The sequence below is a fragment of the Phoca vitulina genome, unplaced genomic scaffold, assembly GCF_004348235.1.
Source record: "Phoca vitulina isolate PV1807 unplaced genomic scaffold, GSC_HSeal_1.0 scaffold76, whole genome shotgun sequence".
NCBI classification, from domain to species: Eukaryota; Metazoa; Chordata; class Mammalia; order Carnivora; family Phocidae; genus Phoca; species Phoca vitulina.
Genome location: NW_022589779.1, coordinates 909,162 through 928,818, shown reverse-complemented (window position 1 = coordinate 928,818; position 19,657 = coordinate 909,162). Strand labels below are relative to the sequence as shown.

At 35.5% G+C, this 19,657-nt stretch overlaps 1 protein-coding gene and 1 pseudogene across 9 annotated transcripts in view; one reads left to right on the top strand and one right to left on the bottom strand.

The window, feature by feature from the left end:
* METTL25 (methyltransferase like 25) overlaps window positions 1-19,657 on the top strand; it is a 165,144-nt gene that overhangs the window by 80,705 nt on the left and 64,782 nt on the right. For 7 of the 8 annotated variants that reach the window (XM_032393774.1, XM_032393775.1, XM_032393779.1 and 4 more), the window contains exon 9: window positions 11,743-11,836. In XM_032393774.1, coding sequence (XP_032249665.1) covers window positions 11,743-11,836 — 94 coding nt within the window. Of the gene's footprint in view, window positions 1-11,742; window positions 11,837-13,273; window positions 13,472-19,657 lie in introns of those variants that run through there. The other variant, XM_032393780.1, reaches the window with a different exon arrangement.
* On the bottom strand, window positions 13,832-17,259 carry LOC116625314 (annotated as a pseudogene). The gene has a single exon (XR_004298056.1). The product of XR_004298056.1 is annotated as a 60S ribosomal protein L6-like (transcript).

Here is a 19,657-nt window from a genome sequence, read left to right as displayed (position 1 = left end):
CAGAGATAGCTTAAAATAACAACCAGAGAAACTTCCACTTTGGGAAAATGGAATAGATATACATCTTTCTATTTTTCCTGGAAACTACAATTAAAAATCTAGAACTATCTATAAAATATAAGAAGATTCTGAAAGAGTCTTGGAGAGAATAAAGCAAACTAGCTGAAGATCTCAGGACCCAATGAACAATGTAGTGGGAGTTCCCTGGGTTTTCTTTTTGCCTTAAAAACCTTGTATTGGAGCTGAAGTAAACTGCAATCCAGAAATGCCACTGGGCACATGCCAAAAAAAAAAAAAAAAAAACCCAGTAAAAAATAAAACCCTTCTCTTTCTAGCCAAAGGACCAGGAAAGAGGGAGGCACAGGAAAACCTTTCAATAGACCTACCATATTGCAGCCAGAAACCAAATAAAATATTGTGCCCCCCCCGCCCCATTTCAACAAAGGCCAAGTGGAGAGCCTAGACTTCCATCTTTGCCACACTGTAATGAGGTTCCCGAACACCAGTTGTGGAATGGTGTCAGAGAAGGACAAGTGGGAAACTAGGATTTCCTCCCCACCAGGTGGTAACAAGCACCCCACCACTGCTGCCACAGTGTCAGAGACCATGTGGGGATCTGAACTTCTGCCCACCCAACAGTAAAAAGGTGTTACACTCTCTCCCCACCAGTGTGGCATCAGAGAAGGCCTAGTAGTAGAGAGTCAGGATTTTCACCATTGCCCAGGAGTTACAAAGGCCACCCCTACCACAACATCAGTGGAGAAGATGTGGGAAGCTGGAACTCCTAGCACTAACAAGGTGTCAACAGAGGCTGGGTTATCTTCACACAAAACTTGTATATAAATGTTTACGGCAGCTTTATTCATAGCATCCCAAACTGAAAACAACCTGTACGCCCTTTAACAGATAGTTAAACAAACAGTGCTAATCCATACCATGGAATACTACCCAGTGATAAAAAGGAATGAGCTATTGATATAACAGCCTGGATGAAACTACAAAAAAATTATACTGAGTGAAAAAAAGCCAGTCTCAAATTATGAGACATTTCAGGAAACCAGATAAAGGAAATAACAGTCTCTCTGAATTCTTTCCTATAATTGCATGTGAATCTACAATTATCCTAAAATAGAAATGTTTATTAAACTACTTAAAATGTATGTTGAAATAAAAATATTTTGTCAGAGAACCAAAACATACAAAAAAATAACCCAAGTGAAAATTCTGCCACTGAAAAATAAAATAATTGAAATTAAGAAATCTGTGAGTGGTATTAATAGCATTGTAGACACAGCTGAAGAAATAATTAGTAAACTGGAAGACAGGTCAGAAGAAAACATCCACAGTGAAACATGAAGAAACAGAAAGATGGAGAATACAAAAGAAAGACTAAGCTATGGAGAATACAGTGAATAGGCTTCACATACATGTTAGTTGCAGTTTGAGAAAAAAGGAGAGAGCAAATAGGGCAGTAGCAATAGTAAGAAAAGACATGAGTCCAAGAAATTTAAGAAGTACACTAACTCTTGGGGTGCCTGGGTGGCTCAGTTGGTTAAGCATCTGCCTTCGGCTCAGGTCATGATCCCAGGGTCCTCTGATCGAGCCCCACATTGGGCTCCCTGCTCAGCGGGTAGTCTGCTTCTCCCTCTCACGCTCCCTCTGTGTTCTCTCCCTCTCAAATAGATAAATAAAATCTTTAAAAAAAAGTACACTAACCCCATGGAGAAGTGAATAGAGAAATTGCAGAGAAATACAGTTAAACAACAAGATACCACTTCACACCTATTAGAATATCAAAATCCAGAACACTGACAACACTAAATGCTAGCAAGGTTGTGGAACAATAAGAACTTGCATTCATTGCTGGTGGGAATGCAAAATGAGACAGCCAATTTGGAAGAGTTTGGTAGTTTCTTGCAAAACTAAACCTACTCTTAACATATGATCCAGCAATCACAGTCATTGGTATTTACCCAAGGGAGTTGAAAACATGTCCACACAAAAACCTCCACACTGATGTTTATAGTAACTTTATTCATAATTTCCCAAACTTGGATGCAACCAAGATATCCTTTAGTAAGAAGATGGGTAAATTAACTGTGGCACATCTAGACAGTGTAACATTATTCACAGAAAGAAAAAAAAAGAGAGGTATGAGGCCATGAAAACACATGGAAGATACTTAAATGTATATTGCTAAGCCAATCTGAAAAGGCTATATACTGTAGAATTCCAATCATATGACATTCTGGAAAAGGCAAAACTATGGAGAGAATAAAAAGATCAGGGCTTGGGATGGGATGAAGGATGAACAAGTGAAGCACAGAGGATTTCTAGGGCAGTGAAGATACTTTGTGTGATTCCATAATGATGGATATGTGTCACATTTGTCAAGAAAGAGGTATGGGGGTACCTGACCAGGTACCAGAGTTAATTAAGGGTTAACCAACGTGATCGTTTAGTACTGGGACAGCTAAATTCTTGCAACAGTGAGGCCATCCTTAAAAATTAATATTCTTTGGGAACACAAGAGCCTTTTTTTGGATGTTACTAGTTGAGAGGGTACTCTTAAGTAAATGGACAAATATAATATGTTAATGAATAAACAGACTTAATATTGTAAAAATGTCAGCTCTTCACAAAGTGATTGCTAGATTGTTGCAATTCACTACATCTAATGAATATCCCCAAAGTGTATTAGTGTGTGTATGCATGTGTGTTTGTGTGTGTTACGGAATTTGTAAGTTGTTTCAAGATATACGTGAGAGAGCTAAATAGCAAGTAAAGCCAAGACGTTACTGAAGAAGAAAAACAAGGTTGAGAAACTTGTCTTACCAAATGACAGCATTTTTTTTTTTTAACTATAGTGATTTAGATGATTGCCTTATTGGCTGGCTAGTGGAATTAATAGTGCAGAACAAACCTTTTGTTATATCATTTGTTATCATTAGAAGAGGGAGTAGTCATTAGGACTGCTAGGACAGTAATTTATACAGTTATACAGTGTATTAGTTTCCTTTGATGCTATAACACATTCCGACAAATTTAGTGGCTTAAAACCACATAAATTTATTATCTAGCCCCCTGAAGGTCAGAAGTCCAAAGTGGGTTTCACTGTGCAACAATCAGGTAACTTCAGGGCTGCATTTCTTCTGGGAGCTCTAAGGGATAATCCATTTCTTTACCTTTGACAGCTTTTAGAGGACCCTGCATACTTTGGCTTATGGCTCCGTCCTCAATCTTCAAAGCCCACAGCATAGCATCTTTAAATCTTTCTATAATTCTGACATCCTTTCTGTCTCCCTCTTCCACTTTAAAGGATCCTTAAAATTACCTTGGGCCACCTGGATAATCCAGAATTCTCTATTTTAAACTCAGCAGATTAGAAAATTTAATTACATCTGCAACCTTAATTTCTCTTTCCATGTGATATATGCATAGGTTCTGGGGATTAGAATGTGGACATCTTTGGTGGACCATTATTCTGCTCACTACACAAAAAAAGATTAATCTGAACCCCTACTTTACAACAAACACAAAAATCAATTCATAGTGGGTTAAAAATTTGACTGTGAAAGGTGATACTATAGTACTTTTAGAAGATAGTATTGAATAATAGCTTTATGATCTTGAGATAGGGGAAGGATTTCTCAAACTAAATATAAACCTGCAAGTCTTAAAATTAAAGTTTGAAAATTCAATCACATTAATATTTTTTAAAAGATTTTATTTACTTGAGAGAGAGTGAGAGAGAGCATGCGCACAAGAGAGAGCACAAGTGAAGGTGGCGTGAGGGGCAGATGGAGAGGGATAAGCAGACTCCCTCCTGGCTCCATGACCCGAGCCGAAGGCAGGCACCTAACCAACTGAGCCTCCCAGGAGCCCCTCAGTCACATTAATATTAAGAACTTCTGTTTTCAGATGTCATAGAAAGAGTGGAAAGAAAAGTAACCACTGGTAGAAACTAATTACAAGTCCTGTAACTAGAAAAAGACTAATAGCCAAAATACATAATTCCTGCAAATTTGTGGAAAAACTAATCTATTTTAAAGAAAAATAGTGAAAAGACTTGATTAGTCTTTTGATCTTGCACTATGTATCTCTTCCTCTGGCTATCCATCTGTATTCTTTATCATATCCTTTAATAAACTGGGAGATGTAAGTGTTGGGTTCTGTGAACTGTTCTAGGAAATAACTGAATACGAGGGGGAGGAGAAAGTCATGGGAACCTAAAGTTTATAGCCAGGTTGGACAGACATTGTAAGTAACCTAGGGAACTAGTACTTGCAGTTGGCATCTGAAGTGGGGAGGCAATCTAGTAGGACTGAGCCCTTAACCCACATCCAGTGTCAGAAGCATTGTGAGTGTGCCCTTAGTCAGAACTGTTGTGAGAGTAAAGGAGAAACACAAAAGGAGAATTTAGGTATTTCCAATTCAGACCATTAAATAAGCAAAAATTTAGAAGATTGACACTATCAAATGATAACAAGAATGTAGATCACCTAGAACCATCCATACTGCTGGTGAGAGGGAAGAAAGTTAGTTTTCAGTCCTTTGGAAAACAAGTTAGCACCACCCAATAAAGTTGAAAATGCCTAGTTGCCTAGTTAGTTTTACCTACTAACGTTGAAAATACTGTCTCAGCATGTCTAAGTATATATCCTAGAAACTCTTGTACATGTGCTCCCAGAGACATCTACAAGAATGACCAATAGCAGCAATATTTATAAGAGCAAAAATCTAGGAACCAAAAGTTCATTAATAAGAGAATGGATAAATTGTAGTAGAATACTGTGCCACAGTGAAAAGTGTATTAATTACAACTACATGCATCAGTGTAGATGAATCTTGTGAATATAAAAGTCATAGAAAAACTTCTACAGGACGGTTCCATTTGTATAATTCAAACAAGCACAACTGTATAATTATTTAGGAACATAAATATATGATAAACAATAAAAAATATAAGAATGATAAACACAAACAAGATTCAGTATTGTAGTTTCTTATGGGAGGGGGGACATTTGAGTAGTCAGGGAGATGAGGTGGGGAAGAAAGACAAGGGGTACACGGGGATTTCAATATCCTGTTATGTTTTATTTTTTAAGTTTGATATTGGGTACAAGGGTTCGTTTTACTGACATTCTGTGTAGTTTATACATACTGTATAAATACTTACATGTTTGTATTCAATAGCAATAAAATTTTAATTTCTTATTAGGCTACACCCCAGGCTTAGTTGAGCAGCATGTTATACTCACAGCATCTATTATAGTCACTTCACTATAGTGATAGAAAAATTAAGATACAGGTAGTTAAAGCTTGCCTAAAGTCATAGAGCCTGAAAAACTAAGATTAGGACTAAATTCATAGTCCATAAATATTTTCACTATCCCATGCTGCTTATTTACATTTTTTGGAATATTTTTAATATGATTTGAGTTGCACAGATCTTTTTATTAGGATTATAAATCAAGGTTAACTTGATTGGAATCTCTGTCCAGCAAGGATACTAAAGTCAACCACATTAACAAAATGAAGTGTAAAAATCATACAATAATCTCAATAGATGTAGAAAAAACATTTGACAAAATTGAACATCATTTTTGATAAAAACTCTCAACAAAATGGGTATAGAGGAAATGTACCTCAATGTAATAAAGGCCATATATGACAAGCTTATAGCTAATAATCATATTCAATAGTGAAAAGCTTAGAACTTTCCCTCTAAGATCAGGAATAAGACAAGGGTGCCCACTCTCAGCACTTTTATTCAACATAGTATTAGAATTCCTAGCCAGAGAAGTAAGGCAAGAAAAAGAAATAAAAGACACCCAAATTGGAAAGGAAGAAGTAAAACTGTCACTATTTGCAGTTGACAAGAATTTTATAGAGAGAAAACCCTAAAGATTCTACCAAAAACTATTAGTACTAATAAATGAATTCAGTAAAGTTGCAGGATATAAAATCAATATACAAAAGGTTGTTAAGTTTTCACACACTAACAGTGAACTATCAGAATGAGAAGAAAATGATACTATTTGCAATTGCATCAAGATGTATAAAATAAGAATAAATTTAACCAAGGAGGCAAAAGACCTGTACACTTTAAACTATAAGATATTGATGAAAGAAACTGAAGAATACACAAATAAATGGAGAGATATTCCATGCTCATAAATTGGAAGAATTAATATTGTAAAAATGGCCGTACTACCAAAAGCAATCTACAGATTCAGTGCAATCCCTATCAAAATTCCAATGGAAGTTTTCACAGAAATAGAAAATAATACTAAAATTTATATGGAATGGTAGTCAAAGCCATCTTGAGAAAGAAAAACAAAGCTGGAGGCATTATGCTCCCTGATTTCACACTATATTATAAAGCTATAATAATCAAAACAGCATGGTGTTGGCATAAAAATAGGCACATAGAACAATTGAACAGACTAGAGAGTTCATGGATAGACACCTATGCATATATGGTCAATTAATTTATGACAAAGGCAGTATGAATATCAATGAGGAAAAGACAGTCTCTTCAGTAAACCTGGACAGTTACATGCCAAAGAATAAAACTAGACTACTGTCTTACACCAGACACAAAAATTAACTCAAAAATGGGTTAAAGACCTAAATGTAAACCTGAAACCATACAACTCTTAGAAGAAAACAGGCAGTAAACTCCTTGACATCAGTTTTGGCAGTGAATTTTTGGATCTGACTCCAGAAGCAAAGGCAACAAAAGCAAAAACAAGTGGGACTATATAAAACTAAAAAGTTTCTGCACAGCAAAGGAAATGATCAGCAAAATGTAAAGGCAACCTACTGAATGTTTGCAAGTCCTATATCCAGGTAAGGGGTTAATATCCAAAATACATAAAAACTCATACAGCTCAATAGCAAAAATACAGACAATCCAATTAAAACATGGGTAGAGGACCTGAATACACATCTTTTCAAAGAAGACATACAGATCACCAACAGGCATGTGAAAGAATGTTCGACCTCACTAGTCAGTAGGGAAATGCAAATCAAAACCACCGTGAGATACCACCTCGCAGCTGTTAGAACGAGTGCTACCAAAAAGACAGGAAATAAGTGTTGGTGAGGATGTGGAAAAAGGGGAACCCTGTGCACTGTTGGTGGAAGTATAAATTGGTACAGCCACTATGGAAAACAGTATGGAGGTTCCTCAAAAAATTAAAAATAGAACTACCATATGATCCAACAATTTTACTTCTGGGTATTTATCTGAAGAAAATGAAAACATTAATTTGAAAAGACACCTGCACCCTTATGTTCATTGCAGCATGATTTACAATAGCCAAGATACGGAAACAACCTAAGTGTCCACTGATGGATGAATTTATGGATAAACACACACACAATGGAATACTACTCAGCCATAAAAAAGAATGGAATCTTCCATTTCTAACAACATGGATGGACCTTGAGGATATCATTATACTAAGTGAAATTAGGTAGAGAAAATAAATATCGTATGATTTTACTTATATGTAGAATCTAAAAAAAGCAAAACATCACAAAACAAAATAAAAAACCGAGCTTGTAGATACACAGAACACATTGGTGGTTGCCAGAGAAGAGGCAGGTGGGGAGTGGTCAAAATGGGTAAAAGAGGGTCAAAAGGTACAAACTTGCAATTATAAAATAAGTAAGTCACGGGATTATAATATACATCATGGTGACTATTGTTTATTAATAATACTATATTGCTTACTAAAAGTTGCTAAGAGTAAATCTTAAGTTTCATCACCAGAAAAAAAAAATGTTTTTGTAACTATGATGCATGTTAACTAGACTTGTGATCATTTCACAGTGTATACAAAAATCAAATCATTACCTTGTATACCTGAAACTAATATGTTATATGTCAATTATACCTCAATTTAAAAAAAAGTATGAATGCTAAAGACAGAAAATAAGATTACCTTGTTACTTCTTTCTCATTTTGGTTAATTTGTTTTCTTGTTAACTAAAATAGTGTGTAAGTGATATGTACTTTTAGACAATCTGAAACATTATTCTAAAAGTTTAAGTGTAATTGTTCATAGCCTAAGATTAGAAGTAAACTTTTTCATGGACTTAAATAATAGCATTTTTACTCTGTTAATTTTAATTGTGATTGAGCATTAACATTTATGTTCAAACTCAATAATTTATAGAAAACTCTTGGTTTTATAATTAGTCCTTATCTGGAAACTTTCTAAGGGGAATAAAATGTCAAAGAAGGAATTTCATTGTGTAAAAATCTCTTCAAACACCTAGAAAGAGAGCACGGGAAATATATACACTTTACTCACAGTTATTCTCTTTCATAATGAGTATGGTATACAGCTGTACAATAAATACTATAATTTTTGATACCTTTATATATTACCTAGTTTAATTTTTATTTTGATTTTGCTATAGTCAGATAGAAAAGTTATAAACCAGATCACAAAAACTGACTCACAAAATTAAAACTGATTACTTAATCCATAATGTGTGGCTAAATTGAACTTAGGAAGTCTGTTCTTTTAAATTTCAGAGTAGTTTGAAGATTTTTGGAGTTCCCTTAACCATTTGCCATTTTTAGCAACATTTTATATTGTGGATCTCAAGTCTTCCAATATGTATTAGCATAAAAAAGGCACAAAATAATTAATTTTATAAGTATTTTGTAGTGATGGAGAAACTGGATTTTGTCACTTTCTGTCCTGCATGTGCTTGTTTTCATTTATTTGGTATACATCTACTTCACATTTTCCTAAAATTTCCTACACTAATGTTGCCTCTTTGGAAAGTGCTACATGTAAACCATGTTCTTGCAATTGTATTTTTGGAGAAACATGTGGGTGGTGTTGGAGTCACTTGAGTAGAATTTTAATTAGATCTACTGCATTCACTTTTATTAAAAGAATGAATACTAATTCCTTTTTAGCATGCTGACCATGCTTTATTCTGACAGAGGGCCCCCTTTTAATTTGTTCTTCAAGTCCCATCATTTGTCTTTCAGAAACAGTCATGTCACTTTTCTAACTTCAAAATGTTTGATAATTCCTCTTCTTTATACTCAAACAATAAAATATCCTTATTACGGCATTCAAGGCCATTTCTGATCTGTCACTAAGATCCTTTGCAGCCTAATCCATCACCCCATTTTTCCCCCTCTGCACCCCAAGCAGCTGCCCATGCACACTGTCCTGCCACACTGGATTATTCATTGTTTCTCATGCAACTAATTTTATATCTGGTATGCTTCCTTGAAGTTCCTGTAGCTACATGGAATATCCTCCCCATTTCTGCCACCCTTTCCTTCCACAGCTTCTGGCCGGTAAAATCTAAGCACTCTTTAAAACCCAGTTTGGAAGACATCTCTGTGATATTTTTCTTTTCTCCTTCTCACCCTCTTCTCTTCTCCCATAGGATTTAATCAGTGATTTACTGTTCTGATCGAACCTGATAGTACAATTAGTTGTTTGTGTCTACTCCTGTACCACCTAGTGAGTTCCTCGATGGCCATTTTTTAGTTTTTTTTAAATAAAACGATGTACCAGAGTGCTTAAGAGCATAGATTGTGAAAATCCTTTTGGGACCCCATATTCCCCTTCAACTATCTTTTATCTGTTCTTTTCTTTACTGGAAAACTCCTTGAAAATGCTGCCAATTTCTTTCACTTTTTCTCTTGAGTTCCAATCAGATTTTACTTCCACCACTCCATCAAACCACTCTTTCAGGGGCACTAATGACCCATGTTTCTAAATCCCATTGTCAGTTCTCAGCCATCTTACTTGGCCTGTCATCAGTATTTTACACAATTTACCACTCAAGTGAAGATCTTTTTTCTCTCGTATTGTAAGCAAAGTCCTTCATAAGACACATTTTCCCCTTTCTCTCTCTTTTTTTTTTTTTGGTTTATTTTGCTGATTCCTCTTCTTCTTTCAGAGCTCTAATTGTTGGAGTGCCTTTTTTTTTTTTTTAATCTATACTTACTACCTAGGTGATCTTATGTCTCATGGCTTTAAATACCATCTATATGCTGATGAATCCCAAACTATAGTCCACTTAATAACAATCATAGTCTTCGCATTGCTCGGGCTAGAAATCTTGGAGGCAGCGTTGACGTCTCTCTTTCTCACACTGCCTAGATACAGTCCTTCAACAATTTTGTACTCTCTACCATTAAAATATATGTAAAATTCTCTTGCTTCTCACCATCCTCAAGGTCACCACCCAGGTCCAAACCTCTCCTCTAGATTATTGTAATAACTTTCTAATTGGTCTTAGTGCTTCTATTTTCACCACCTGTAGTAGGTAAGATGTACATTATCTATTATATGATATCTGTTATACGTAAGATAAGTAAAATTCTCAGATCCTTCTGAGAATTACACAAAAACTTAGATATAATTTCTGTTTCCTGGAACCTATATCTATTCAAACAACTATTATTTAAAAGCAGTGATGATATAACAAATGAATGGAAGAAGGATACAGGCTATAGAAATTCAAAATTAGAAAGGATTGTTGCTAGTCATGTTACCAAAAAGAATACATAATTTGAGCTTGTTCATATAGGGAGACTCTCGTTTAACTGAGCTGAAGAAGAGAGTGGAGAACCTTATAATCCATTAGGAAGTGATTGAATGAGCAAATGCACCAAGACATAACAGTGGAGAATAGTCTGAAACAATGAGCAGGAAAACTGAATTCTGGATTACAATGGGAAAATGTGGGAATAGCCAGAAAATAGTGGTCCCTGATCACTTAACTAAGGAGTTTCAAATTTATCCCAAGAAATGGCAAAGGTATTGAAAGTTTTTTGAGCAGGGAAGTAGTAAATAAAAATGTTCCTCTAAGAAAATATGACAGTGCAGGCAGAAATGAAGAGGACAGACTTCAGGCTTAAATAGTAAATAGCTATAATAATTAGGACTCGAGGTAATCATAAGTAGAATTGAGGTGGCCATCTAGAAATGGAGCAGAAAGAATATATTTGAGATACATTTCAAAGGAAGAATTGATAGATCTTCATGTCTAATTAATCAGAGGGATTAATATTTATACTGCCAAGAGTAATAAGTGAGGCTTTATTCATTGTTTTTGATAACTTGGAAGTGGTGAATTTTTTATTCCCTTGATTTTTATATTCTACCTCAGTTGCAACCAAAGTTGTGCGATGTGATATTCTCACATTTCATTATTTAAATTTAAAACCATCTCATATTTTGTTTAAACTGTGGTGAAAATCTGCAGGGCATAAATGAGATCAAGTCAGACCCAACTCAGCATATGGTGCTTTAATGGCTGGCACTGAAGGAGTTCTCTTTGCATAGCTGTTGAATTATCGCCACCATTAGCAGGTGTTGCAGTGAAATATGCACTATAATGTTGCCAGTAAAATTAAATGTGTTTTGTAGCATAATGGAAACTTTTGAAAGACCTATAGTTCTCTTTAAAAATGAAGCTTTTTAATATTGAGAGTTTACAAGTTCTTTCTTACAGTATTGTCTTCAAATATTGTTTTCCACTGCTGTATGTTGAAGGAATTCTCAGAAGCAGATCTTAAACACTTTATAATATGTAATTTCAAAATGTTTACAAAAATATTACTACATCTTTGTCAAATCTGAAGCTTGTGCCATATACACAAAGTATTTAAAAATATTTCATGATTGAATTTAAAATCATCTATAAATTGGAAAAACTAAAAAGTGATTCACTTTTATTTTGCAGTGATCGGCACGTGGGTAAAATTTATTCAAAATCCTCTTCCTTTCTGGACTATGTCAGAAAGTCTCTAAAGAAGCTTGGATTAGATGAGTCCAAGGTCAGTATATGATTGTTGTTTTCATAAAAAAACAAAACAAAACAGGAGAACTTCTATGGGGTAATGAATTGAGATGATACAAAATAATTTACCTTCTACTTTTCTTCCATTTGTGAAAAACATCTAATTATATTGAGACCATACCTCCATTACCTTTATTCCAAGTTCATCTTTCCTGTCAGTGTGGATGGTTTGCTGTCCTACATCTCTGGAGAGACTCCCCCTTAGGTTTATTGAGGTACCATGTATCAGTTCTCAAATCAAAACAGTTAAAAAACAAGATAACAGAACAAATCGGAATTATAAGTAAAGCAAGAGCAATAAGACAATAAACTGCATTTATTTAAAGACTGTATAACTAATTAAAATCAAAAATCTGAAAATTCAAAAGCCTTTATGAAAGGGAGAATCCTGAGAAGTGGTGACATCATAGAGGAGGCTCAAGCTAATAATTGAGAACCTAATGTTGAAGATAAAATGGTAAGCTAGTTGGCTAGTAGTAATAAATATTCTAACCCTGAGGAAAAAAATAAACTTTCAATTCAGAGTTATTGACTAAAGTATTAAGTTGAACTTGGACCACTCTGGTATTTTGGGTTTTTGTGTTTGTTGGTTTGGGTTTTTTGTTTGTTTGGGGGGGAGGGGCAGAGAGAGGGGGAGAGAATCTTAAGCAGGTCATGCCCAGAGTGGAGCCAGACGCAGGGCTCCTTCTCACGATCCTGAGATCATGACCTGAACCAAAATCAAGAGTTGGACACTTGATGAGCCACCCAAATGCCCCACTCTGGTATTTTGAATTGGTTATAAATTGAAATAAAGAATAAAATAGATGGTTAAAGGAATGAGATGGATTTCTTGAAAAAGTAATACAGGTATGATTACATTATATCAAAGCTAAAGGGTATTATTTATTGTACCATTTGTCACTTACTCCCCAGTTGTTTTATTATTTAAAGCAATTAGACTGTTATTAATCAGATTCCTCCTCTATGAAATGGCTATTCAAAAGCATTTCTGACTCATATGATTTGTAAAATACCAAGCACAATGTTTTTACATAGTAAATGCAATCAAAATAGTATGAGTTTTTATATATAGTTTTTATTATATATTATAGATATGTATTAGGATACTATTATATTAATGTTATTATAATTAATATTATTATACTTTATGTATAGTTTTTATTATTCTGATCTTTGTATATGTTCTATGTAATAACACAATTGATATGACTCTTGTCAATATTTTTATTTAGTCACCAAATGAAGATCCTTCTAGTCTTACATAAATGAATGAGAATAGACAACTTTTATCCTAGTTATTTTATTTCTGGGTTTTTTAAAAAATGTTTTTAATAAATCAGACTGGTTTTCCTTCCAATCAGTCTTATTTAGTGTACATCTTAATTCCGTATCTCAATTTTATATCTTGCAGTAATGTCAAGAACACAAACCTCAGCATTACTTTCACAGATGAAGAGCTAAGTTTTTACTTCAACTAAAAATATATTATCCTTTGCCAAAAACTAAACAGCAAAAAATCCAGAAAAAATGTTACTTATCCTTCCTGATAGCTTTCTCTTCCCAAGTTTGTCTTTAATAGTAACCGTACGGGCGCCTGGGTGGCTCAGTTGGTTAAGCGACTGCCTTCGGCTCAGGTCATGATCCTGGAGTCCCGGGATCGAGTCCCACATCGGGCTCCCTGCTCAGCAGGGGGTCTGCTTTTTCCTCTGACCCTCCTCCCTCTCGTGCTCTCTCTCATTCTCTCTCTCGCAAATTAAAAAAAAAAAAATAGTAACCGTAGTAAATGTTCCTTAATATGCTTATTATATGACTGATAAGAAGAGAAAGAGAGAGCGGGGTGTGGGCAGGGAGGGTCAGAGAGAGAGAATCTGGAGCAGACTCCCCACTGAGTATGGAATCTGATGCGGGGCTCAGTCACCCCATGCAGGGCGACCCTGAGATGAAACCAAGAGTCAGATGCTTAACCAACTGAGCCACCCAGGCACCCCTGACAGAAATATTAATAATAGCTAATAGTTACCAAGCACTTGCTGTGTGGTAGTTATTGTGCAAGAACATCACAACATTATCTCATTTACTCTTCACGGAAGCACTTATGGTAGATTCTATCATTATTCCCAATGTAATGATCTAGAAAGAGAGGTGTAGAAAAAGGCAAGTCATTTTCCCAGGGTCAAAGGGCTGGCAAGTAGTAGAGGTGGAGCTTGAGCACAGATTGAGCTAACATCAAAACCTCGACTGTTAGCCACCACTATACTGAGAACTGAAATGAGAAACAGAAGAAAAGACTAATGTAGATAAGTATCACCATGTAAAATCAGTCTTAAATTATTCTTTGTATTAGTTAATGAAGGCAGTAATAGTGCCCTGCTGATTTTCTCATAACACTGTTTAAGCTCATTAAGAACAAATATGTCAGACAAAATGGGTTAGAAGACAAAAAGGAACAAGAAACCCAAGCTGGAAGACTTTGGGGGAGGAAGGTACAGAACAACATAATAGCAATGTAGCAAATATTTAAAAGGATATACTGGTGAAAGGAAAGAAACAGATGAGTACATGGTTTGTGGGTGGGGGATTTATTTGAATTTTAAGCAAGAGGAATTGAGAAAGTTTTATCTGTCAGGTCAGAGTTGTTGGAAACCTAAACCAAAGTTATGTTTTCAATCCAATACAAATTCCTAATATTTTTCTCCCACATTGTGAAGTATCAATGCTCAAATTAAAGTTTTGACAAGCTCAGTAAAAAGAGATTTGTGTATGGTTCTAAATGAAATTAATTTTCACATGCAAGCACTAAAAAGGAGGCACTGAAAAATATCAAAACCATTTAAGTTTAAAATGTTAAATATACCACAATACTTGAAAGATCCTTGACTAAATTTATAATCATTTATTGATATATAGTGGAAAGTATGGTGAATGCTTTGATGTGCTTCTAATCTTTTAAAGCAGATCTCTTAATATTCAAAACTATGTAGTCATAAAGTGTCTAGAAAATCTCTTAATGTGCTCTGGATATATTTTTAGTTACAAGAAATCATGTTAAACATATGGAAGTAAACAGAAAACATTCCTAAACAAATTATCATTCCAAAGGAGACCAGAGCTCCATGTACTAGATATATAAGTGGCTTATGCGCAGCTTACAAGCTTAGTCCATAATTCCTATCGTCAGTTGTGAAAGACAGCATTGAACATTTTCTCTTAGAGCAGGATTTGGCAGCACTATTGACATTTGGATAAGTCTTTGTTGTGGGAGGCTGTCCTGTGCATTGAAGGATGTCTAGCAGCATCCCTGATCTCTACCCACTAAATGTCAGCAGTAGCACCCCACTGGTAGAAAAAAAATTATTAATTAAAAGAGAGAGAGAGTCTCCAGACATTGCCAAAAATTCCCTGGGGGGCAAAATCCCTACTCCCCACCCCCAGTTGAGGTCCACTGTCTTCAAACATTTGTCATCTCAGTGATGCAGTTTGCAGTCATCTAATATTTCCATTATAAACCCCATATTTTTTTTTAAATGCCACTTTACATGTTAACACCAAGAAACATGGAGAGAGGAAGTGGGGAAGAAGCAATGATTCTGTTCTTATATTTTGAAGACTTTTTATTCAAAACAGTCCCCTGCTGGATCTTTCATTTTTGTATAGCTCTAACCACTTACAGGCAATATTGTTTCAGCCCAGTATAAAATATAGGTCTATTTAAGGAGAGTGTTTAGATTCTGTGGTAAAGTTAAGCCTAACTCTATAACCACTGAAAATAATAAATTGTGGCAGAACATCAACTACCTTATATCAGCAGGTATACTGTTTATAATGAATGAATTTCTTAGAATGAAACAGTTGAGTAAAATTCTTGTAACATTCAGTTACTTCTTTGTAAAACATTTTCATAAGACTTGAAAAGTGTCTAAAATATTAACATCCTAATGATTAGCTTTACCTAAATGTAAAAAGAAAGATTAGGTATTTTCAAACTTTATCTTCTGTCCCAAACTTGGGTATCTCACCAATTTCAGAAAACCTCAGTTTTCATGATTTCTTCATGGTCCATAGCATTTTGCCTTCTTTTGTCAATTGGTAATTACTTTTCTGCTTTTCTGTCTCTTTCCCCTGGCTTATACTGCATGTATACAAACACACAATTGCAAACACGCACATATCCTTTGGATTTTAAAAGCATCAGAATTGATATTATTTGCTAGACAAAGAATGAGCTGGATTATTTGTTTATAAGAAGAGAGAAAGAAAAGCTTATTTTCTAGAACTTGTTTGTTATATAATGAATACTGAAATAATTGAAATTAATTTCACATAAAGTAAAATAAAGACAATAAAACTGATGATTTGATGAGGATGCTGTAGTGTTGAATGGGTAGAGTTGAAAACTACTAACCTAAAACCTTAATGGAAGTAAGTAAAAGATAATTTATTTTTTTAATGGATAAGTTATTTAATCAGGTTCTTTGTGAGAAATTTAGAACACCAATTTGTGAGGATAAACTCCATTTGTGAGAGAAAACACAGTGTGTAGATAGATAGCCCTGAAGCTGAGGAACAGCTTTGATTTTTGGCAGAATTTGCAAGTCCACAGCTTTCTAATCAGCCTTGCACTGCTGTGTGATCTCATATTTCTCCTTCTCTATGTTGAAGATCTCACCTTTCTGATATGGGTTTACACAGCTTCTTCTTGAAGTAAGTATCAATGAGATGTTTTGGGATTTTCACACTGTTGAGATCAATTTTGGTGGAGGTGGCAATGACAAATTTCTGGTGTGTTCTACACAGAGGAACTCAACTGAGGGCCAGAGGTCCAGTCACAAGTAGCAAGCCACTGCTCAGTTGCTTCAGGGAAACCACCCTCTTGCCTCTGTGGTACCCGGTGAGGATGATCAGAATGGTCCCAGGAGTGATACTTGCTCACAGTTTTCTCACATGCTGCCTGAAAGGTTTTTTACTGTGCCTCAGCACACAGTGCATCTTTCAAGGTGCATCTTCAGTTGGATAATACCTAGGCATTTTATGAAGTTTAACCACTTGGATACCACCATTCTTGTCACCACCAACTGGTTTAGTGACAGTAGCAAGAACCTTCTCTTTTTCTTCTCAGCCCAGAGTTTAGCTGCTGAATACTTCCTTTTGTATATGGTCTTTCTGGAATACATAACCGATCAGGAATATCTGCCAATTCCTCTGACTAGGACAGGATTTCTCCTTCTTTGGTGTTATAGCCTTGAGGTTACCCTTCTTAACCTTGCCACCAGGATCAGCTTTGGTTTCAGGTTTCTTCTCAGCCTTTTTACCCACCATCTTGCAAGATAGGTAAGAGTAGTAAAGGAGAAATGAAGGGGAGGAAATCGGAGGGGGCACGAACCATGAGAGACTGTGGACTCCAAGAAACAAACTGAGGGTTTTAGAGGGGAGGGGTGGTGGGGGGATAGGTTAGCCTGGTGATGGGTTTTAAGGAGGGCATGTACTGCATGGAGCACTGGGTGTTATACGAAAATAGTGAATCATGGATCACTACATCAGAAACTAATGATGTATTGTATGGTGACTAACATAACATAATAAAATTGAATTTAAAAAAAGCAGTAAAGGATAATTTAGAAAAATATTCTTAGATATGTTTCCAAAATGGAACAGCAAAAGGAAAACTTTTGAGACCAAAATGATTTAGTTATTCATCAACAAACACTTATATTGAAAAATCTTCCATGTGTTAAGAACAGTATAAACTCTGGGGCTACAAAGATAATTAAGATATAACCCGTTTAGAAAGAAAACAAGTAATTATAATATAGCATGAACCTACAACAATAGACACATATATAAAATAGGATGGAAGCATAGAGAAAGGAGCAACTCACTTTGCCTGTGAAGATTTCACAAAGGATATGTCATGCCTTAGTTTGGTCTTGAAGGAATGTGTAGGAGTTCATCAAGCAGACAAGGTGGGCAAGTAGGGAGCAAGGAATTAATTGCCAGTGCTGGGGTGGGGTTGCTTGTGCAAAAACACACAGATATGAGAAACATGATTCTGAACTAAACACTGCTGGAGTACAAAGCCAGCAGGAAAAGCAGCAGTGAGAGATGAGGCTAAAGAAGTGGGCACATGTGGAGAGGCCAAGTAAACTGATCTTTGGATGTTAAATCAGAGATTTATCAGAGCTAAGAATAATCACCAGGTGGTTTAAATACAGGTGAGAGGGCAGGAATTATTCCACGGGAAAGCCAACAAGGGTAGAGAGCTCATGACCTCTTCCATGTGGTAATATATCCATAAGTGATATAGATTGAATTCCTTTAACATTTGCATTATACCCATAAGTAAATTCTGGCTGCTTTTTGCAACCACCATGGTAATAATTGATTCACAGGAGAATCATCAAGGGATTAAAACCATTGGGTAAAACATTTGTGGGGGAACAGGATATTTACACAGACTCACAGTACCTCCCATAGATTGTTAATTCATTTCAAAAAGTAAATCAGCCTTCAAAGTTAGCATCACCAGTAATGAACAAACTGACATCATCTGCCTCATAATGCAATGCTTTGAAGAAGATATAGCATCACGTATGTAATATTCCTGCCCAAAATGCGTAACTTGAATCTACTCATGAGAAAACATCCAGGTAACTGGCCTTTTCAAAATGTGTCAGTGTCAGATAATGAAGGGAACCATCAACCATCAAGGAAAAGGCAACCTACAAGTGGGAGAAGATATTCACAAATGATGTATCTAATAAGGGGTTAACATCCAAAATATATAAAGAACTCATAAACGCAATATCAAAAAAAACCTAGCTGATTAAAAAATGGGCAGAGGACCTGAATAGATATTTTTTTAGAGAAAACATACAGATGGTCAGCAAACATGAAATGATGCTCAACATCGCTAACCATCACTAATGCAAATTAAAACCACAACGAGATATCACCTCATACCTGTTAGAGTGGCTGTTATCAAAAAGACAAGAAATAAAGAGTGTTGGCTAGGATGTGGAGAAAGGGAAGCCTTGTGCACTGTTGGTAGGAATGCAAACTGGTGCAGTTACTATGGAAAACAATATGAGGTCCCTCAAAAAGTTAAAAATATGGGTGCCTGGGTGGCTAGGTTGGTTGTGTCTGACTCTTGGTTTTGACTCAGGTCATGATCTCATGGGTTGTGAGATCAAGCCCCAAGTTGGGCTCCGTGCTCAGTGGGGAGTCTGGTTGAAGATTCTCTCCTTCTGCCCCTCCCCCCACTCACACACAAGCACTCTCTCTCTCTCTAAAATAAATAAGTCTTAAAAAAAATTAAACATAGAACTACCATACAATCTAGCAATTCCACTTTTAGGTATTTATCTGGGAAAAAAAGGAAAATGAAAACACTAATTCAAAAAGACCTATGCACCCCTGTGTTCATCACAGCATTATTTATAGTAGCCAAGATGTAGAAGCACCTAAATGTTCATAAATAGATGAATGGAGAAAGAAGATACGGTATATATACACAATGGAATATTACTCAACCATTAAAGAGCATGAAATCTTGCCATTTGCAACATGCATGGACCTAGAGGGTATTATGAATTTAAGTGAAATAAGTGAAATAACTTTTAAGTGAAATAAGTCAGAGAAAGATAACACCATATGATTTCACTTATATGTGGAATCTAAAAAAAAAAAATGAGCAAACAAAACAGAAACAAGACTCATAGATACAGAGAACAAATTGGTGGTTGCCAGAGGGAAAGGGAGCGGGAGGATGCAGAGAATAGTTGAAGGGAATTAGGTGGTA